Below are 20,889 nucleotides of genomic sequence, written 5' to 3' on the forward strand. Positions count from 1 at the left end.
GAGGGCTTCTTGCTCTCTGATTATACTTTAAAAAAAAAAAAAAAAAGGAGTCTCTCTCTGTCACCCAGGCTGGGGTACAGTGGGGCAATCTGGGCTCACTGCAACTTCCACCTCCCGGGCTCAAGCAATTCTCATGCCTCAGCCTCCCAAGCAGCTGGGACTATAGGTGCTTTCCACCACGCCTGTCTAATTTTTATATTTTTAGTAGAGAAGGGGTTTTGCCATGTTGGCCAAGTTGGTCTTGAACTCCTGACCTCAAGTGATCCATCCGCCTTGGCTTCCCAAAGTGCTGGGATTACAGGCATGAGCCACCACGCCCAGCCTGATTATACTTTTCTAATCTTTCATGGTTATGAAGTTGCCTATGGACCCTGAATACATCTAAACACAAATGCTTTCACCACTAGCATGCCCACTCATGAAGTTGCTTTCCACTCACGCACCCCTGCCTGCTTAAGAGACCACTCTTTCCCGGCTTTCGGCCATTCTCTGGGGTTTTGCTTGTGTGTTGGTCACTAGCATAATGGAGAAAGTGTGGTTGGACAGACCCAAGTGAAGTCCTGACTCTGCTTGCTACTGAGTAGACAGGTGGGCCTGGATAAGTTCCACATTTCTGAGTCTCTTTTCACTATTCAAATGGCAATAGTATATCTACCTCCAAAGTGTCGTGATCATCAATGACGTTCTCTGTGAAAACACCCAGTAGCGCCTGTCACAGGCTATGTGCTCAGAAACTGCTGACTACATCAGTTTACAGTTGCTTTGCTTGACATGCAGCGTTCTGTTATGATCTGCCTTGCATTGAGTGCTGGTCTCCAGGAGAGTTTGGGCAAGGAAGGACTGTGATGTTCCTTCATTCAATGCATATATTTTTTAGTGCCTACGATGTGCTAGGTACCGAGGATAAGCAGTAAATCAGAGCCAACTCTCATGAAGCTTATATCCAGATGGGGAGAGAGCACAGATCACAAGAAAATAAGTGAATAAAGTAGAATCAGATTATGCACCAGGCACAGTGGCTCAGGCCTAAAATCCCAGCATTTTGGGAGGCCAACGTGGGAAGATCACTTTAGAACAGGAGTTTGAGACCAGCCTGGGCAACAGGGCAAGGCCTCATCTTTACCAAACCTGAGCCTGGAAGTTTGAAGCTGTAGTGAGCTAGGATCACACCACTGCACTCCAGCATAGGTGACAGAACCAGACCCTGTCTCAAAACACACACACACACACAAAACAGATTATGCAACTGGGTTAGTCTTTAAGGCAACTAAAAAATATATGCATTGAATGATTATGCCAGGTTAGTCTTGGAGAGACACACTACGCCTGGTGGTTAAACCAGGTATCAGCTTTGCTCTTCTTGGCTGTGTGACCTTGGGCAATTATTTAACCTCTTTGAGTTCCTTTCCTCATCTATAAATGGGAATAAAAACATATCCAACTTGCGGATTTGTGAGGAGGTAAAGAGAGAATTCACAGGAAGCACCTACTGTGCCTGGTGCCTGGTAAGGGCTCAGGTGTTAACCGGGGGAGAGTTGTCTTCAACTGATTCTATTTCAAAAACTATCTTTCCCACTCTACCAAGGGTGTTAATTATCAAGGACATGGTAGGGGCTGTATTGGCAGCCACATTCATTCAGAGATTGGAGACTGTCCCTCCAGCACTAGAAAAACCAGTTTCATCACTCCATGCTCCAGGAAGGTCAAGACACAAGTATCGAGTAAATATAATCTGAAGTCTTTATTCTTGACCCTGCAGACCACACTCTCAGGGCCCTCAGTTTACTGCCATTCTCAAGATCCAACTTGTTGCATTGCTTTTCATTACAGACAGAAATCCACATTCATCAAAAACGGGATTTGAGGCTGAAGGGGCAGGGAGGCAGTCTGCCGCTCAGCCAAACCTTGGAGCTCCAAGGCCAGCAGGAATTTATCCGGGCTTGGCACACTTAGGGCAAAGGATACAAACACAGAGTGCAGGTAGAGTCACACGGGGGCAGCCCTGCACCAACTTGGGGGCTGAGAATCAAGGCTTCCCTCTTTCCAGTTATACCAGCCTGCTAACTTCCCTTTCTAATGTCCTTCTCCAACCCCCACACTCCTGCGGCTAGAAAGGAGATGGGAAGGGAAGGAATAGTAATTCTCTCTCCTCCATCTGCTCTGGTTTTGGGTACGCCTCTGGCCAAATGTGAGGGGACCAAAGGTACTCCCCGTAGCGGTGGTGTTGGAAAAGTCAGGGCATACTGCCTCCCAGTGCGGGCAGCTCATCAGTGGAGTTGGGGGCTAGGTGGCAATCTGGTCAACAGCTAGAATGCACCCCATGCCAAGTCTGCGCCTCCACTTGGCCACTGAGATTTAGAGCTGATCCCACTATCCAAGCCTTTAAGGCTGCAGCCCAGAAATTACCCCTGAGCCCTTTTCTCCTAAGTTCCCAGATGAGAACTAGAGTCAACACAAAAGTTAGCCCCTAGGAGAACCTGGGGCTGCCTTCTGCCAAATCCCAACTTTGCTCCTCATCCCCTCCCCACCTCCCCAGATCACAGGTTGGTTGACTCCTTAAGGAAAAGAAAAGTGCATTCTGCGAAATTCTAGCTTGGCAGCCAGGCCCCTGTGAAGCAGTGAGTCTGCTGTTCTTTTTTTTGAGTAAGACAAAATGAAACGCTGGGTTTGGCCACCAGTTTGGCTGTGGCCCTATTACTGTTGTTTTGTGTCCCGTCCTGTGATGACTATCTTTATGTCTCAGTGACTGACTCCTTAGGATGTAAGTAGAGAGGGAAGGGGTGAGGGTGGGAGGGACTAGGTGGATACCAAGGTGCTGACCGCCAGGCTGGAGTGCTCGGGGAATGAGCTGGTTGAAAATTTTCCCTGAGACATCAAGTGGCTTTCACAGTAAGAAGGTCAGCTGAGGTCTTGCTTCTGTTTCCAAAAAGAAAGTGGCAAGATCAACAGGGTATTTTACATTGGTTGTGTCCCTGTCAGCTCTGGATAGGGAGGTATGGCCAAATGCTCTCTGGGTCTCTGGGAACCAGCTCTGTTTCATTCTTGAGCTGGAAAAAATAATAATAATAATAACAATGGAGATTCCATCTCAGGAGGAGACTTGGTGTGAAGAAACTCCTAATGACCAATAAATATCTCAGGGAAGTCCTCGGACTGCGCTACATTCAATGGGTCAGATTCCGTCTTCTTCCCAACGACATAGAGATGGCACCAAAAGAATGAATGAGAAGGGAGGTCCAGGGGACCGGCAGGCACTGATGTAAACTTGAGTATTTGGTCACTGAGTCTGTTTCCAGGAAGTTCTGCCACTACCACTATTTGGGTAGAGATTTTTCTCCTGGAAACAGTGATGAGGTATAAATGAACTTCTCAAGAAAAGAGAGCCCACTGGTAACAGTGGCACTGAAAGTAACCAGGTGGTTTTGAAATTCGGAGGTCAGGCTGTACCATCAGGCTCACCCTCTCACATATTCCAAGCTTCAAGAATGGATTGTAAACACTCTGGGTTTCTCTTCTGGCGACGGGGTGTTGGCGAGTTCTATATTGTCCACAAGGACATTCTTGTCTTCCAGTTTAATGACAGTGGGCTCCGGGGCAGGAGAAGGGGGTGGGTTTTTATGCATGTGGGGTAAGCTGGCGCAGCTGATGTCCAGGTCTTTGAAAGCATGCAGCATGAACACGCCCAGGATGATGGTGACAAAGCCCGAGAGAGTGCCCGCAATGTCCACAGCAGACATACTGTACCACTCCTTGAAGAGGATGATGGACGAGGTAACGACCACCGTGGTGAAGAACACGTAGTAGATGGGGAACACCAGGGAGGTGTTGAAAATATCCAGTGCCCTGTTGAGGAAGTTGACCTGAGTGCTGAGAGACAGTGCCAGGATGAGGGACAGGATGTAGGGGAGCGGGTGCCGTACGACTGGCAGCCCCTGGAAGAAGTTCTTGATGGTGATGCCCAACCCCTTGACAGCAGCCACGGAGAAGGCCCCGATCACAGAGCAGATGATGATGTAGATGAGGATATTCCTTTGCCCGTAACGCGGGGCGATGACAAAGATGAGGATGAGGCAGGACACCAGCAGAAGGACAGCAAACACGATGTACCCTTTGGGAGGAGAAGGAGAAGCGGCGCTGGGCTGTGGAGGGTGCAGGCAGTGTCTAGGGCCCAGACTCATGGCAGTGGGAGGCAGCCTTAAGACCATGGGCTCTAGAGTCAGACAAACGTGGGTTCCAGTCCCAGCTTCATGACTTTCTAATAGCTTGGTTAAGTTGTTAAACCCCCAAGAACTGTTTCCCCATTTGTAAAAGAGGACCAGCAATCGTAAGGCTGTTTTGTGGGATTCAATGAGATACTGTATTTAAAGCACTCAGAACAGTGTTGGTATCCATACATATCGGGCCAGGAAGCCTTTAAACTAGCCTCACTAACAATTACCAGCCCATCCGTGTTTCTTCTTTAGCTTGCCTTCTCCTCTAGGTGGCAGCACCTGAGATGGTCAGAACCCGATCTGACCTTTTATGGGGCAGTGGGGGACATTCAACCTCCAGTATTTTCCTGCTCTTCAGGGGCTTGGAGTCTACCTGTGTCTTTCATCTTGGAAGCCATCTCCATGATGGTGGTGACCTTCTCTTCCTCAGGGGCGTGTATCACCATCACCGTGCTGCCGGCCACACAGATCACGCAGCCCAGCTTCCCCAGCAGGTTCAGACTCTCTCCCAGGAAATATGAGGAGAGGATGGCACTGCACGTGGAGATGGGAGAAGGAGATTAGAACAGCCATGCCTGTCCCAGAATCCCAAAGAAAAATGGGCCTGAGCAAACACTCACAGAGAGCAACAGATCAGACCTCACTACTCTCTCACGTGGAAGATTTTCTTCCAAAAAATGGGCAAGTCATGGAACCATTCTAAGCCTCATTGTCCCCATCTGCAAAATGAGGATGCTAGTAATATCCACGGGAGGCATTGTTCTCAGGAACTAAATGAGATAATGCACAGAAAATGCACAGTGCAGAGCTGATACCAAATAATAACCACAGCTATCACATATGGAGGGCTTAGTATGTGCTGAACGTTCTGAATCTACCCCATATATTAACTCAATCCTCACAGCATCCCTAGCGGAGGCCAACAGAGGTTAAGCTACTTGGCCAAGGCCAGCGGGTTTTAGGAGGCCAGGCTGAAATGTTAACCCAGGCAGTCTAATTCCAGAGTCAGGGCGCTTCATTGATACGCCATGTTGCCTCTCAAGTAAACACACTCAAAAAATGTCTGATAGCTTTCAAAATAGTTGATACGAAATATTTGTATGTCTCACGGCCCCCAGTCCTCCTGAGCTGGGGTCAAAAAATGTCTCATATAGAAACTCATTTCTGGCAGTGTTACAGTATTTGCTGGAGGAATAGAAATGCAGGTGAATTTCTTCTATTTTAGAGACTGAAAGTATTCCCAAACAGAAGAGTTGGAAGAGCACTTCAGAATGCTCTTGTCTCACTGCCTACCCAATGGACACATCCTCTCTTAGCACTGCCAACAGATGGCTCTCAGCTTTGGCTTATATATACCTCTGGTGGCAGGGACCCCACCCCTTCACAAGCCAAATGAGCCCATTGTAGGTTTGCTCTCATCACCAAAAATTTGCCTCCTGGTAACTTTTGGGTTTTGCCCCATCTCTGCTCCTCAGGTCATCCATGACAGATCTGTTTCTTTCATTTGTATAAGCCAATATAAACAACTTTAATGGCAATCGCAGGTATCTTTCCATGTCTTAGGCATTTATTACCTACTATGTATGGTGCTAGGAACTTCCCATTTATCTCACTAGCATCTCAAAACTCTTTGCAAAGTGAAGTATACTATCTCCAGCTGATAGATGAAAAGACTGAATCTCATAGAAAAAATGATTCGGCAAGGTCAAATGACTAGCAAGTAGTCAAACCAGGAGTTGGGCTCAAGTTCTTTCTAATTGTCAGTGGGTTTTCTTCTATGCCTCATGGAAGAGGATCCTTGTGACTTCTCTGAGTCTTCAGTTTCTGGGCAAATTATCTCTAGTTCCTTACTGCACGATGGTGTTATGATATCCATTCCCCTCACGTCCTTTACCCAAGCCAGCAGAGGCAAGAGAGGAAGGGAAAAAAGTCACAAGCAAGCCACATAGGATCACTGGGGCATGCTTCTCCTCTTCACGAAGGTGGCATTAGTTTAGGGTAAAAACCTATTGGCCAGGCACAGTGGCTCATGCCTGTAATCCCAGGACTTTGAGAGGCTGAAGCAGGTGGATCACCTGAGGTCAGGAGTTCGAGACCAGCCTGACCAACATGGTGAGACTCTGCCTCTACTAAAAAATACCAAAAAATCGGCTGGGTATGGTGGCAGTCACCTGTAATCCCAGCTACTCAGGAGGCTGAGGCAGGAGAATCCCTTGAAGTGGGGAGGGGGAGGTTGCAGTGGGCTGAGATCACAGCATTGCACTGTAGCCTGGGCGACGAGCAAAACTCTGTCTCAAAAACAAAAACAAAACAAAACCTATTGGCTGTCTCAGGGCCTAATTAGCCTCAAAAATCCTGGTTCAAGTTTTCAGGAGAGAGGCAACTGATATCTAAGCTCTCTTGTCTGTGTTCTATCTTTCCTATGAAACTACCAAAAACATTTTGGCCACAATGTCCCATTCAAGAGATTATTCATGCAGGCAGGGGCCACACACTGGAGGATTTCATGACTCTCCCAACTTCCCCAGGGTAGGAATTTGCAAACTCATCAGATATGCAATTATGGTATCACAGCCACATCAGCTGTCATCGGCCAGTTGTACAGCATGAGTCATGGTTCTATTTGAGTGTGTAAATGTTGCAAAATTTTTATCAAGATGGTAAAACAAATGATGGGTACTGGGTGTGGTCTGCTGCCATTTACCAGCGTTCCAAGGTTAGGCCAACAATCAGAGTCTCCTTCAAATGGGGCTCCAGGACCCCCACAGAGGAACTGGCTCTGTGCTTGTGGCTCGGAGGACTAGGGGCAGTGGGAAGCACAGATATTTAGTATCAATTACTTTTAAAACTATCAGACATTTGTTGAGTGTTTACTTGAGAGTTAAGCCCCCTGACTCTGGAATTAGACTGTCTGGGTTAGAATTCCAGCCTGGCCTCTTAGAATCTGGTGACGTTGGCCAAGTTGCTTCACCTCTGTTGGCCTCAGCTAGGGATGCTGTGAGGATTAAATGAGTTAATATGCGGGATAGATTCAGAAGGTTCAGCACTCACTAAGCCCTCACTATGTGATAGCCACTGTTATTGTATGGTACCAGCTCTCTACTGCATTTTCTGTGCATTATCTCGTTCAATCCTCAGAACAATGACTCCAGTGGGTATTACTGGCATCCCCATTTTGCAGATTGGAAAAATGAGGCTTACAGTGACTAAGTGGCTTAAATGACTTGCCCATGGCAACACAACTACTAAGTGGTAGAGCGAGGATTAGAACTCAGGCAGAGTTAATCAGGGCACATGCTGTTAACTTGTATGCTGCATCTATTTCGGCACCAAAATACTGACATGCCATTCGGCGTGGTGATGGTGGAAGACCTTCCAACTGGTTTGGGCTTGGCCTGCCTATTACCCAGTTAGTCAAGGGGATGCTGGGGCAAGAGGCAGCAAAAAAAGAAAGGGTCTCTTTCTGGAGGCTGAGACCAACCCAGGTCCCTGATTGCCAAGTGGCAACCGACCCCACTTGGCAGTTCCAGGCCTCAACAAACTGAAAATGGAACAGAATAAGAGAGGGCTGGAGAGGGGACAATAACCTTATGAGGACACTCAGTGCTCCCAGAGGCGTGACGACCGTTGCGGGTGCAAATGCATAGGCTCCAAAGTTGGCAACTTCTCCAGCAGCCACTGGGAAATGAAGTGAGAAAAGAGGCTAGCACGGTGCAGAGGCACCATCTCCGTTCCAGACGAATCATTCTGTGTGCAACCATCTGGAGAATCCCAGACCAGCATTCCTTAAAATCCTGATCCATACGCTCTCTCCCTAGAGAGTCTGATGGAAGGTCAGTCCCAGCCTATCCGGATCAGATCCTTCCATTTTAAAGGTGGTGAAGCTAAGGCCCAGAGCCCAAGGTCACATGACATGCTTACGGGGTAGAAGCCCTCTTGCTCTTTTGGCCTCTTGGCTTCTAATCCCGGCACAGTTAAATTTGTCTCAGGGACCGTGAGTATTTTGGACTAGATCGTTAATTTAAATTCTAGGAAGTGTTCGTTATCGAAGGAAGAAATAGTTACAGTTATTGATTCTCCAGGTACCAGCTGGTCCATGGACCCCTCTTTTCCAATGGAATTGTGACCAGTCTGGACTGACAGGCAGGTGATTAGAAAAATCTGGCATTCCCAATGGGCCTAAGTTGTTTCTCTCCGTCCGAGTTTCCAGTTTGTAAATTTCTGAGTTAATACACAGGATAACACTTAGAAAGTTTAGCACATAGTAAGCCCTCAATATGTGATAGCTGTGATGATCAGAAAAGTGTCTTTTCCATTTCTCTGCTGATAGAGAACCACCTGGGTCTCCCCTTTAAAAGCAGAGGGTCCGTGGGATAGCTCTGACTGAGATGGGGATCAAAACTTGGCATAGAGGAATTATAACAGAAACCTGGTTAATTTTCCACCTTTAAGAGTCAGGGTTTGATAGCAGGAGAGGGTGGGTGGAAAGTGGGGGAAATGTGTGAGTATGCAAATTTGGGCAAACTTTAAGTGACGGACCAGCTATGTTCTAAGTGGGCAACACATTAACTGCCTGCGAACTGGGAGAAATTGGCCTAGGAGTCCCAGTCTACCATGTAGAAGTCAAGAGTCCACTGCCAACAGGCAGTGATATTATCAGCCTATGTTTAAAGGGAAGTTGAGAAAATACACTTTCATTGTTGCCAGCTCTGTGCAAACCTCTCTGGGGGTAGCCACTTCACGGATGAAGATTGGCTTTGATGATAAGATGTTCTCCCTGCAAAGGTATTCAAGGTTTTCCCCTGGGAATCTGGGCCTCAGATTCACACTTGCCATACTAGAGACAAAAATGTCGCGCCCACCCCTCCCTTTGTCTCCAGCCACTGTTATTAGTAGCAAACAACCCACTTACTGGTGAGAAATCCGGCCCACCACATTGCATCCTTCAGGTAGCCGAAGCCTCCGTCCACTGTAGAGGGAATGGACACAAAGCTGGGTTGGAACTTGGCACACTTTCTCAGGCACCTCTCCTAACTCTCTGCTCACTCCCCGGCCTCTAAGAGCTGGTCCTAGAGGCTTGGTTCTGGGCCTTCTCCTGGGTGGGTTCATTTGTTTCTAAAGTTTTAAACACCATCTATATCTGGTGCCTCTGTATCTCTAGCCTGGACCTTTCTTCTGAGTCCAGGTGTATATCCAACTGCTTACTTCACATCTCCTCTCGGATTTCTCACCGGCATCTCAATCTCTGTCCTAAATGGAGCTCTTGGTTTTACACATTCCCCACCCACCTGCCAAATGAAACAGAGTAAATGACACTCTCATGTATCCAGTTGCTTCAGGAGAAGCCAGGGAATTGCCCTTTGACTCTTCTCTCTCTCCTCTGCATCCTGTCCATCCTGGTAACTGACTCCAAAAAGCATCTCACATGTGTCCACTCCGCTGCCACCTGCCACACCAAGGCACCGTCATCCCTGCTTCCGATAGAGGCAATAGCCTCCTTCAAAGTTACTCTGGTTCCATTCTTGGCCCTTTAATAACGTTTTTTTTTTTTCATGGCAGCCAGTGGTCCTTTAAGAATGCAAGTCAGATTATGTCCCTCCTCAACTTCTGGCTGGCCAATGGCTTCTGATTGCTCTTAGCGTAAAGACCAGAATCCTTAGCAAGACCATGCATAGTATGGGCCCTGCTCACCTGTCCAAGCGCGTCTCCTGCCACTCTTCTCCTCTCTTAGCTCTCCAAAAACGATGAGCTCTTTTCTGCCTGAAGGCCTTTGCACATGCTTTCCCTGTGTCCAGAACACTCTTCCTACTAATATTTGCCTAAACTTATACTCACCCTGCAGGTTGCTGTGTGAATGTTGCCTCCCCTATGATGTCATTCCTGACCCTATCTATTATTTCCTATTGGAGTTCCCTCCTTCCCTCCCCCCTCCTTCCTTCCTTCTTTCCTTCCTTCTTTCCTTCCTTCCTTCCTTTCCTTCCTTCCCTTCCTTCCCTTTCCTTCTCTCCCTCCCTCCTTCTTTCCTTCTTTCCTTCCTTTTTTCCTTCCTCTCTCTCTTCCTTTCCTCCCTTCCTTCCCCTTTCTTCCTTACATTTTTCCTTCCCTCCCTCCCCCAGTACAGGGTCTCACTCAGTCACCCAGGCCAAAGTATGCAGTGGCATTATCATAGCTCAGTGAAGGCTCAAACACCTGGGCTCAAGGGATCCTCCCACCTCAGCCTCCTGAGTAGCTGACTACAGTCATATGCCACCATGCCTGGCTAATTTTAAAATATTTCTGAACAGATGGGGTCTCACTATGTTGCCCAGGCTGGTCTTAACTCCTAGACTCAAGTGATCCTGACACTTCAGTCTCCAAAAGTGCTGGGATTACAGGCATGAGTGCACCCAGCTGGGGTTCTCTTCCCTAACACCCAGTTCTTCTCTTTCATGGCATTATTGTTTATAATTTTAGTTGACCTGCTTATTTTCTGGCATTTCCCCCAGTAGAAAGAAGCTCCACAAAGCCAGGAATTATGTCTGCTTCGTTCAGGATCGGGCACATAGTTAATAATCAATAACATTAGCAGCAAAGATGATGATAATGATGGATGATGGTAGATGGGTTTGAGACAGTTTTGTAGAAATCCAAAAATCTCATGTTGCCTTTTGGAAATGCCCCCTTTTCTAAGAAGAAGGTCTCTTGTTTTCATCGGGTTCCTAAAAACATCAGAATTTCCTGTAAATATTAAGAACTCGGAGAGCATTTTACTCTAAGGGTTGAAATCACAGGAGATACTGAAATAGCCTATTGGAGAACAAAACAGATTCCAGGGAAGCTGGCTTTTGAATGGCCAATGACACCTTCTCTGAGCACAAGCAGAAATTTCCCTGGAACTCTGGGAGGTCTCTGGCCTTTCGAATACTTGTCCAGAAGTGAAGGGTGGAACGGCAATGCCCATCGTTCCTGACTCATCCCCGAACCTCACAGCTATTCATTTTGCAGAACACATGGGCTCTAGACCTGTACCTCTAACCGTGGGAACCTCCCGCTTAGACAACAGTGACACCGACACTAGCGCTCTCTGTGCTAGGTATGATTCTAACTATGTTACATCTTCTTATAACCCTTCAGGCTGGTACGATTCTTATCTCCATGTTATAGATGAGAAAACTGAGGCACAGAAAAGGATACTTTTCTTGCCCAGAATTGCATAACAAGGAATCGAGGAGCCAGAATTAGAACCCCTGTAGTCTGCTTCCAAAGTGCAACATCCCACAAACATTAAACTGAACATGTCCAAACTTGAATGCACCATCTTCCCATAAACCTGTTCCTCCTTCTGTGTTCTTCATCTCAGAACATAGCACCTCCATCTCCCCAGGTGCTCAGGTAAAGAGCCTGAGTCATCCTGGAGTGTTTTGTTTTGTTTTGTTTTTTAACCCCTTGCTTGAAGCCAGTCTGTATCAAAGCTGGTAAGTTCTACCTTCAAAAACTAGCTCTGGAATCCACCACTTGTCTCCATTCCTATTTCCATCTTCCAGGCCCAAGTTCTGTCTTGTGCTCACCTACGTGGGCTCCCAGGCTCCAGGCTTGTCCCCTGATCTGATCTTCACCCAGCAACCAGGGCTTTTTTTCAAATTGCAAATTAGACCGTGTTACTCTCCTGCTTAAAACCATTCAGTCACTTAACGATTGCACTCCAGCCCCGTGCTTCAGCTTACAAGACCCTTCATGAGCTGGCCCTTCGCTACGTGCATCCTCCTGTTCCTGCCACCCTGAATGACTTTCAGTTTCTAGTATCACAAGCTCTCTCTTACCTCTGAGCCTTTGCACATGCTGTTTTTTCTGTCTGGAGCACTGTCTCCCTCTTTCCCCTTTTACCTTGCTGTCTCCTCACCATCTCAGTCTCAGTTTAGAGATCATCTCTTCTAGAAAACCTCCCCTAGTCCCCTGAGTCTGGGCTTTACACACCCCTCCAAAATACTCCCCCATAGCAGGCTGGATTTTCCCCATGATAAAACAACTGCCCGCTGACTCATCTGTCTCTTCTGTTTGACTGATGGTTCCACTCCAGTGAACCATCCCCATACATGCCCACGTCTGGCACTGTCCCTGGCATACAGCAGGCAGGCGAGAAATGGTGATTAAATGAGTGAGTCCTTTTGCACAGGATTCCTTTTCTCAAGTATTGTTTCACAAATACACATCTCATTTTCCTCCCTTGTCAGCAGAAACCTAGCCATTTTTTGGCAGCCCAGAAGGGGGCTCAGTTGGATGGTAAGTGAGCGCACACCAGCATCTGACATTGTTCTGAGCAGAGCTATCTATTCCAATTTTGCAGAGAAGTTGTGACTTGCCTATGTTGGCATTGGTAGGAAGTAGGACCAAGACCAGATCTGCAGTATCTGATTCTTGATCTTGAGACTTGCTGCTTCCCTTCTCTAATAAACATATCATGAAGTTCTCAGGAAAGGTTGGATTCTAAAGGAAGGCCTCCTGTTGGCTCTCTACACTGAGACCTCCTGTTGGAAGTCTTCCTTTATAACCCTAAACCCTAACCCTGTTGGCAGGTGGGATTCCCAACAGGATTGACAATGAGCCTTTTGTGCCTTGCGGAGGCCATCCTCTTAGATTGCTGCCCTGCACCCCATCCTCTCCTGCCCCACGAACCTACCAGCTCGAGTGGCTCCCGTGGCCACGAGTCGTAGGAGGCCTTTCTTCTTGAGGATAACACTGCTGCCGATGAGAAAGCAGGACAGGAAGGCCAGGCCCAGGCCGATGTAGAAGCCATAGTTCTGCCTGATCCTCTCCTGCCAGCTATGAAAGGTGGCATTGCTGGGCACCTCAGGGCTGAGGTCACCAACAATCTGGCACCAGATTTCTTGGGAGGAGCAGTAGAGGTGGAGCAGGGAACCTGGATGGGAAGACCACGGTAAGAGAGTCACACTGGGGACATTTATACACTTTAAAAATATTGGAATTGGCCACTGTTTCAGACCTTGTACTTCCACTACTGCAGGACTCTGCCCATATACTGTGTCTCCATCTAAAAATAATAGTGTTCAGTGAGTGTTTACTCTAGCTAGAGGCTTCCTTTGAATGGCCACAACAAATTTTTGCAACCACGTGTCAGGTGAACGATGTCTTAATCCCCATTTCACAGATGTCAACGTGGAGGTAATGAGAGGTCAGGTTCCTTGCTTAAGGATACACAGACTGGCCGGGCACGATGGCTCACATCTGTAATCTGAGCACTTTGAGAGGCCAAGGCAGGCAGATCACAAGGTCAGGAGATCGAGACCAGCCTGGCCAATATGACAAAAATTAGCTGCACGTGGTGGTGCACACCTGTAGTACCAGCTACTCAGGAGGCTAAGTCAGGAGAATCGCTTGAACCCAGGAGGCAGAAGTTGCCGTGAGCTGAAATCGCACCACTGTACTCCAGCCTGGTGACAGAATGAGACTATCTCAAAAAAAAAAAAAAAAAGAAAGGATACACAGACTGACTCCAGAACCCTACTGTGTAACCACTAATCTATGCTGATGGCTCACACCTCAGGCAGGGTCCCCCAAGCTCTCAGGAGTCATTGAGTCCAATCTCGGGCCCCTCCTCAGGAATCCCTGCCCAGCCTTTGGGCATGTGGACTTCCAATAGCTCATGATCCCTCCAAGGGAATCTCCCTCCCAGAGACATCTTCACTTGTCTCCCTAAGCTGCAGCTGCAATGGGAGGCTGCTGATCAGATACGCAAAGGAGTGAGGCTAGAGAGTCCACAAGCCTCTTCCGGGCCTCAAGATGACTAAGTGGTGGGCCTCCTGCTAGATGAAACTGACCATTCTTAGGCCTTGCTTCTTAGACCTCTGGTGCTGTGGTCAGTGGCTGGGGTCTCCTTTAGGTTATGAAGAGATCAGCGTCCCTGCCACCCCATACAGACTCTGTCTTTGGTTTGCTATCGAGCTCCTAGAGTCCTCAAGAATCTGGATCAGCCCTCAGGCCTCGGAGCCATCCCACCATTGCATGCCTTGTGGGGACAAACACCAAGGACAGCAAGAACAAACCTGGGCACAAAGGCAAACCCTCAGCCAGAAGAAGCACACAAGTTCAAGGAAACTACAAATAATAGCCAATAATTCCCCAGTGCTGCTACTCACATGGTCCTCGGTTTTCCAGGAGGGTTTCTAATGACCACTTGGAAACAGGCATAACAATCATTTCTAGGCTTTTAGTTGAAGAAATTGAGGCCCTGATAAGTTCAGTAGCCTGCCCAAAGCCAAAACACGGTACGAAGTGGCGAAGCCAGTGTTAGATTCTAAGCTTATCTGATGCCAAAGCCTGTGCTCTTAACCACCACACACACCTCAATAAAGCAGGTAGCATCTGGCCTCCTAAGACGTTTTTTGTTTGTTTGTTTTTGTTTTTTGGGTAGAGATGGGGGTCTTGCTATGTTGTCCAGGGTGGTCTCGAACTCGTAGCCTCAAGCTATCCTCCTGCCTCAGCCTCCCAAAGCACTGGGATTACAGGTGTGAGCCACCGTGCCTGGCCCTAAGAGGTATTTTAAAATAGAAATCAAAATTGGGAGATTTTGCATGAAAATTCAGATGTGAGGCTACACTGAAAAATCAGATCTGCTTACCATATTGGGCCCTCGTTTAAGGGAACAGCTGGCTGCAGCTGGGCAGTGTTGCCCCCTAAAACAGGACATACTCTCTACAATTCTCCAAGAGTCTCATCTGGTGCCTTTCAGTCATTTCTGGCATGTGCTTGGCCTTTGTAGGCATCTGAGTTTGTAACCTCTGGAGGTAGAAGGCCTTTTTCAAGCTGCGTATCGCCAAGGCCCCTATGCCAAGGATGTAAGCCTCAGCCAAGTATTTCTCCCACCAAGCTAGAACTCCCAGCCAGTGCCTGGAAGAGCCCCAAAGTCCAGGGTCAAGCAGCTCTGGCTCTGGAACATCTGCAGAGCAGAGTGGCAACTTGGTGGAACAGACGAAGGGCAATGTTGACCTTTCTTCCATGACACAGACCCATGAATTACAGAGCTTGAAGAGCCCTTAGAAAGCAGTCTAAATTATTACTTTCAGCTGGGGATACTGAGGCCCTGAGAAGGGGAAGGGCTTGCTTAAGTCACACCAACATCTAGTGGAAGATCTGCACCCAGAACCCACTGGGGCACATCCATGTGTCTTTTGCAGTGTGAGATATTTCTTTCCAAAACCAATGTCACAATCAAGGGAAGATGAGACAGGAGGCATTTCAGTCCCTAATCAGACTTGTTCTGCACTGCTCATTCCTGTTTATCCAGCTCAGGCTTCCTTGCCCAAGAGCTGAATCTGGGGAGTTCCCTGAGCCCAGGAAATGAGCCAGAGCCTGGGAGGACATTGGCTAAGGGAGGTGACTCCTGAGAGGAAGACCAGACTCATCCCCATGCCCTTCCCCTGATCCCTGAAGGTGCACTTGGAGCAGGTGGAGCCAAAGAACCCTCTGTGGATGGACTTGGCTGTCACAGTAAAGCCTGCAGCACCCAAGGGCTCAGCACCCTCCATTGAGTCAAGTTCTCCCACTGCAGTGAAAAGCAAAAAAGAGAGAGGGCTGATGGCCAAAGTAAACCCAATTCTGAGCATGGGCCAGATGATCCCTGCCATCTCTTCCAGAATGTGCTAGGACCAGGGAACCACATTCTGCCCTCAGAGAAAAGGCGAGCCTGAATGTGGCCTGCCTTGTCGAGGAAACCAAAGTCAGACACCCAACAGGCTGGTTTTGAAAGCTTCACTGCAGACAGGAAGAAGTTGGAGAAACAGGGACATCCCACAGCCTGCGATTCCAAGACAAGGTAGGAAAGTGGAGCTACACCAAGGAAGGAGTTGAGGGTTTAGTATCCACGAGCCCTGGATCTATATTCCATTTCCTCACTGTATTACCTGGAGCAAATTATTAGCCATTCAGAGCATCAGCTTCTGTGTCTTTAGAATGGGGATAACAAGATAGTAAAGTAATAATACTTATTATAATTTCTTTCTAGGGTTGTTTTAAGGATTCAGTGAGATAATGCAGGTTAAAGGGCCTAGTCCACTACCTGCTTTATGGTCAGAAAGCAATAGGAAGCCAAGGGTCTTTCTTTACCCCTTCCTGCGGTCCTTTCCCTTTCTTTCCCAAAGCAAGACCATCCTTTGGTGGTCCTCACATTGACCCAGAGAGAAAGCCCCAACTGCGCAGGTACTCAAACCTGAAGCAACTATACATTAAAAACACAGAATCCCCCAACCCCAACCCCCACCTCTCAGAGTGTCTGCTTTCGTCCAAATGCCTGCCCCCCACCCCAAACCCCCATTTCAACCCAGGGGACATCCTTTCCTTCCCTGACTCCTGTCAGGGAAGATGCAAAGATGAAGGAGAAGTCTCAGCCAGAACCCTGATCTTCAAAGCTGGTGGGGGCGGGGGGCAGCCACCTGGTGCTGGTCCTGCCCCTCCCCCGCCTTGGGCCCCCTGGGAGGATGCGAGGGAGAGGGGTGGCAAGGAACTGAGGGTGCGAAGCGCGGAGCCCGCGTGGTTCCCCAGCCCTGCCGCACGCACCGTTCTCACAGCTGGTGTTTCTGACCCGCAGCTCCATGGGGCTCGGGGCACGCGGACCGACGCGCGGGCGGACGGCGCCCGGACTCCCCGGCTCCGGAGCAGGTGGCCGCGACTTGTCCCCCGCGTGGCTCGCGCGCGAGAAGCCGCCGGGGTCCGCACCTAGGAGTGGGGAGAGTGACGCGTCCCAGAGGGGGAGGGTCCCCGGGGAGGAGTCACCCAGTGTCTTGGGCAACTCCGGGGGGAGGGGTCCCCGCGCTCGGGCCGCCCGCAGAGGGGCGCATGCCTTTCCGGGGCGAGGACGCTGCCAGGCTCCCAGCCCTGGAGTCACCGCCCCGTGCCAGGGGCCAGAGGCGAGGGGGCGGGTTTCCCGGCACCGCCCCTCCGATGACCGAATCGGCACCCAGCTCCATCCCCAGTGAAAGAATACTGAGGCCCTGGATGGCTGGAGAAGGGGCAACTTTCCTGCCGAGATGGATGTGGCAACGTGGGGGTTGGAAGGGGGTACTGCTGCCAGTCGGGAACCTGGGTTCCTTCTTTTCCATCCTTCTGGCCCTCCCACCGTCCCCCCTCCCTCCTCCCCTCCTCGTTCCCCCTCCTCCCCCCTCCTCCCCCTCCTCCTCCCCTCCACCTTTCCTCCCTTCCTCCCATTCCGCCCTCCTATGCTCCCTTCCTCCTGCCCTCTGACCTCCTTTCCTTGCCTTACCCATTCATCGATTCAACCTAGATCTGATCTGTGCTGGGCACTAGTAGGTCTAACAGGTACCTAGTGAGGGCCTAGTGCTCAATATATATTTATGTCTAATGAATAGGAGTTTGGTAAATTAAGTGAAAGAAGGAAATGCCGTGATTGGAGTCTAAAATGAGTCAGACCATTCCCTGTCCTCCAAGTACCTTATATTTAATGGGGGGGAAACAAGATGTGATCAACTCTTAGAGACCAATGTTTTTGAAATTACCACTTTAGAATTATTTACACACACACAGAATAACATATTTGTTACTATGGGTAACAATAAAAAACAAGTTAGAAAAACACTGACCTGGACCTTAAAAACACTTACGTAGAGTTTGCTGTAGGCCAGGCAGAATTCTAAGTGCTGAAAAATTCCAGTTCATTTAATCTTCATGACTGCCTTTAATGTACAGATTTTTATTGTTTACAGAAAGGAAACTGAGGCACAAAGTACTCAAGTACTGTATTTCTTTAAATTTTATCAAGAGATAGTTTTAGACTTATAGAAGAGTTACAAAAATACTATAGAGAGTTCCCATATACCTGTCACCAGCTTCCCTTAATGTTAATATCTTGTATAGGAATAAAAAAAACTGCACTTTAAATACTTCGAGACACTCGCTCCCAAGGCTGCACAGCTAGTGAATGAGGATGCCAGGTGTAAACAGAGCTGCTCCAGCCCCAAGCCAGTCCTCCTGGCTACCACCCTCCATTGTCTACTTGTGGACTTCTAGCTGGGCCTCCAAGGACGATTCACCCAGCACGGGGCTTCCCCTAACTTGCTGGATGACTTTAAGCAAGTTGCTTACTCTGCATAAGGATCAATTTCTTTGTCTGTCAAATGCAACAGCCCCTTCTCCCAGGGGCTGGGATTGGGTTGGGGAGGGGAGAGGTTAAAGAGAAAGGGAAATGTTACACAGCGAATGTAAGAAGCCAGGTTTGCTCATTTTACTTGCCGCATAACTTCCCAGGCCCCTGATTCTGCAATGAGGTTCAGGTCTCTGGAAAAATGCTTTGAAAACAAAACAGGATAGAGCACAAGGCCCCCACATCTCTTGCCTGTGAAACTACATTTCTTAAAAGATAAATGACCCCAGACCTTGCCTATTCCTACACATAGGACAACGTTTGACAAGGTTAGTGACTATGCCTCTGCCATCTATGACCTGATGTACTCTTGCACCCAGACTTTGATGTGATTCTGCTTTACTGTAACTTCTAAGCAAGCTTGTAATGTTTGAGCACATACTGCACCTCCGCTACCTGTAAATAAGCTACGAGCTGAAACACTGTTTTAGAGCAGTGGGATAGAACCTTTCTAAAAGACTTCTCCCAGACTTTTGTCTTCAGTCTCTAGTCTTCGGTAAGACTTTTTTTTTTTTTTTTTTTTTTTTTTAAAAACAAAGTTTTGTTTTGTCGTCCAGGCTGGAGTTTAGTGGCTAGATCTCGGCTCACTGCAGCCTCTACCTCCCAGGTTCAAGTGATCCTCCTGCCTGAGACTCCCGAGTAGCTGGGATTACAGATGCACACCACCACGCCTGACTAATTTTTGTATTTTTAGTAGAGACAGGGTTTCACCATGTTGGCCAGGCTGGTGTCGAACTCCTGACCTCAGGCAATCCACCCGCCTCAGCCTCCCAAAGTGCTGAGATTACAGGCCCTCAGTAAGACTTCTGAATAAAACTAACTTTAATAGAAGCTTGATTTTCTTTTCTGTGGTTGACAGAAGTCCCAGCTGTTGCCAACAGAATATATGTAAGTCTGCAGGTGAGTGCACCCAGGCCTGCCTCTAACTTTGGAAGTGTATCATACCCCTGTTCAAGTAGAGGTGAAACCTCTAAGACCCATATGAACTTGAACACAGAGTGGCAAGATACTAGATGACTGGCCCTATTCAGAAGTAATACTTCGTGATAAAAAAAAGATATGCATCCATGCTATCTGCAAGGGAGAATTTGACAAGAGAATTCAACTTCTTTTTCTCTTCCCTAAGCATTTCTGCTGTTCGGCCCCTCCATGTGCTATAAAACAGGATCAGCACGGAGCCCAGCGTGGTACAGCTCTCCGACCCTCACTACTCTCAAACTTGCTTGCTTTTGTTCCAAGGACATATGGTGAGAGATATGGAGTATTTCCCTCTGACCCGACCTTTTTTCTTCCTCGATTTATTGAAGTATGACTGACGAATGAAAATTATGTATGTTTAAGATGTTCAGCGTAATGATTTGATATTGGTGTATGTTATGAAATGATACAACAATTAAGCTAATTAATACATCTGTCACGTCACTTAGTTATATTGTGCATGTGTGGGCGTACATGCATGGATGTTGAGAACACTTTAAATAGTGGCTTCGCTTAGCAACCTGACTTTTTAAATCACAAGAGAGGATGTTTCAGATTGTATTGCCAGAGCTGAGCCCAGATCCTGAGCCCAGATCCTGAGAGACAGATGCACAAATATGTTCTTTAATACATTTAGTTTTGTATGTGTTTGTGATTTGTGGAACCTCTAAATTGTAGGGTCAGGGCAGGGCCTCCTTGTCAGGGGTTAAGGGCAATATTGAACTTATTCTGTGCTTTGAGACAGGCCTTTTCAGAGTCAGGGGAATCTCCTGTTTTAGGGCAGTGGCATGAGGTGAAGGAGGCTGAGACCCGCTGCAGGGACGTCCACACCCTCCCTGGGCCTCAGGCTCCCCATCTGTTCTAGAAGGGGGCTGGGCCTCAACAGGGCCGGCATCAGAGCATCTCACCAGCGCAGACATAAAGGGCGCCATTGAACTGCAGGCTCCTCGGCCACTGTCCTGACAAAGCCCTTTTCTCCTCGAGCCACAATGGCCCTGTCAGGCAGGTAGCAGGGCCTGCAGCATTGTCTCCCCAGAAAAGAACAACAGGGTTCACTGTCTGTTCCAGGCTCCGTCTCCCTGGGGAGGGCGGGTGGCTTTAGAAGGGTCTAACCCTCTAGGGACAGATGGGTTCTGCCCTTAGCCAGCCAGCCACTGGTGACCCAGCCACAACTCTTTTGGTCAGTTATTCTGGGATGAATAAAAAAACCAATTCACCAAAACCCAAGTTTTAAAACACGTAACTTTTCCAAGTGCATTTCCTAACGTTTTAGGTTACAGAGCGGTGCTGTCCAATACAGTAGTTACTAGCTGGCTGCTGAGAACTTGATGAGCCGCTCATCTGAATCGTGATGTGCCGTAGAAGAGAAAGCCGGCTCAGTTAGCATTTTGGACTAGATTGTTCTTTGTTGCAGGGGCTGTCCTGTGCTTGTAGAATGTTTAGCAGCACCCCGGCCTCTGCCCTCCAGATGCCAGAGAGCACACACCCCTACACCTCGACGCCCACCCCAGTTTTGACAACTAAAAACACCTCCAGACAATTGCCAAAGTC

General features: G+C 48.3%; 1 protein-coding gene across 1 annotated transcript; it reads right to left on the reverse strand.

The window, feature by feature from the left end:
- Positions 1 to 1,719: 1,719 nt before the first annotated feature.
- On the reverse strand, positions 1,720 to 17,467 carry NIPAL4 (NIPA like domain containing 4). The gene is made up of 7 exons (XM_032259641.1): positions 17,464 to 17,467; positions 16,761 to 17,267; positions 12,868 to 13,107; positions 9,124 to 9,180; positions 7,799 to 7,889; positions 4,585 to 4,745; positions 1,720 to 4,108 (listed from the first exon to the last, which is right to left on the reverse strand). Exons 1-7 carry the CDS (start codon positions 17,465 to 17,467, stop codon positions 3,480 to 3,482), a joined length of 1,689 nt encoding a protein of 562 aa, XP_032115532.1. The 3' UTR covers positions 1,720 to 3,479.
- Positions 17,468 to 20,889: the final 3,422 nt, after the last annotated feature.

Source organism: Sapajus apella, unplaced genomic scaffold (assembly GCF_009761245.1).
Source record: "Sapajus apella isolate SASKATOON/1434 unplaced genomic scaffold, GSC_monkey_1.0 scaffold110, whole genome shotgun sequence".
NCBI classification, from domain to species: domain Eukaryota; kingdom Metazoa; phylum Chordata; class Mammalia; order Primates; family Cebidae; genus Sapajus; species Sapajus apella.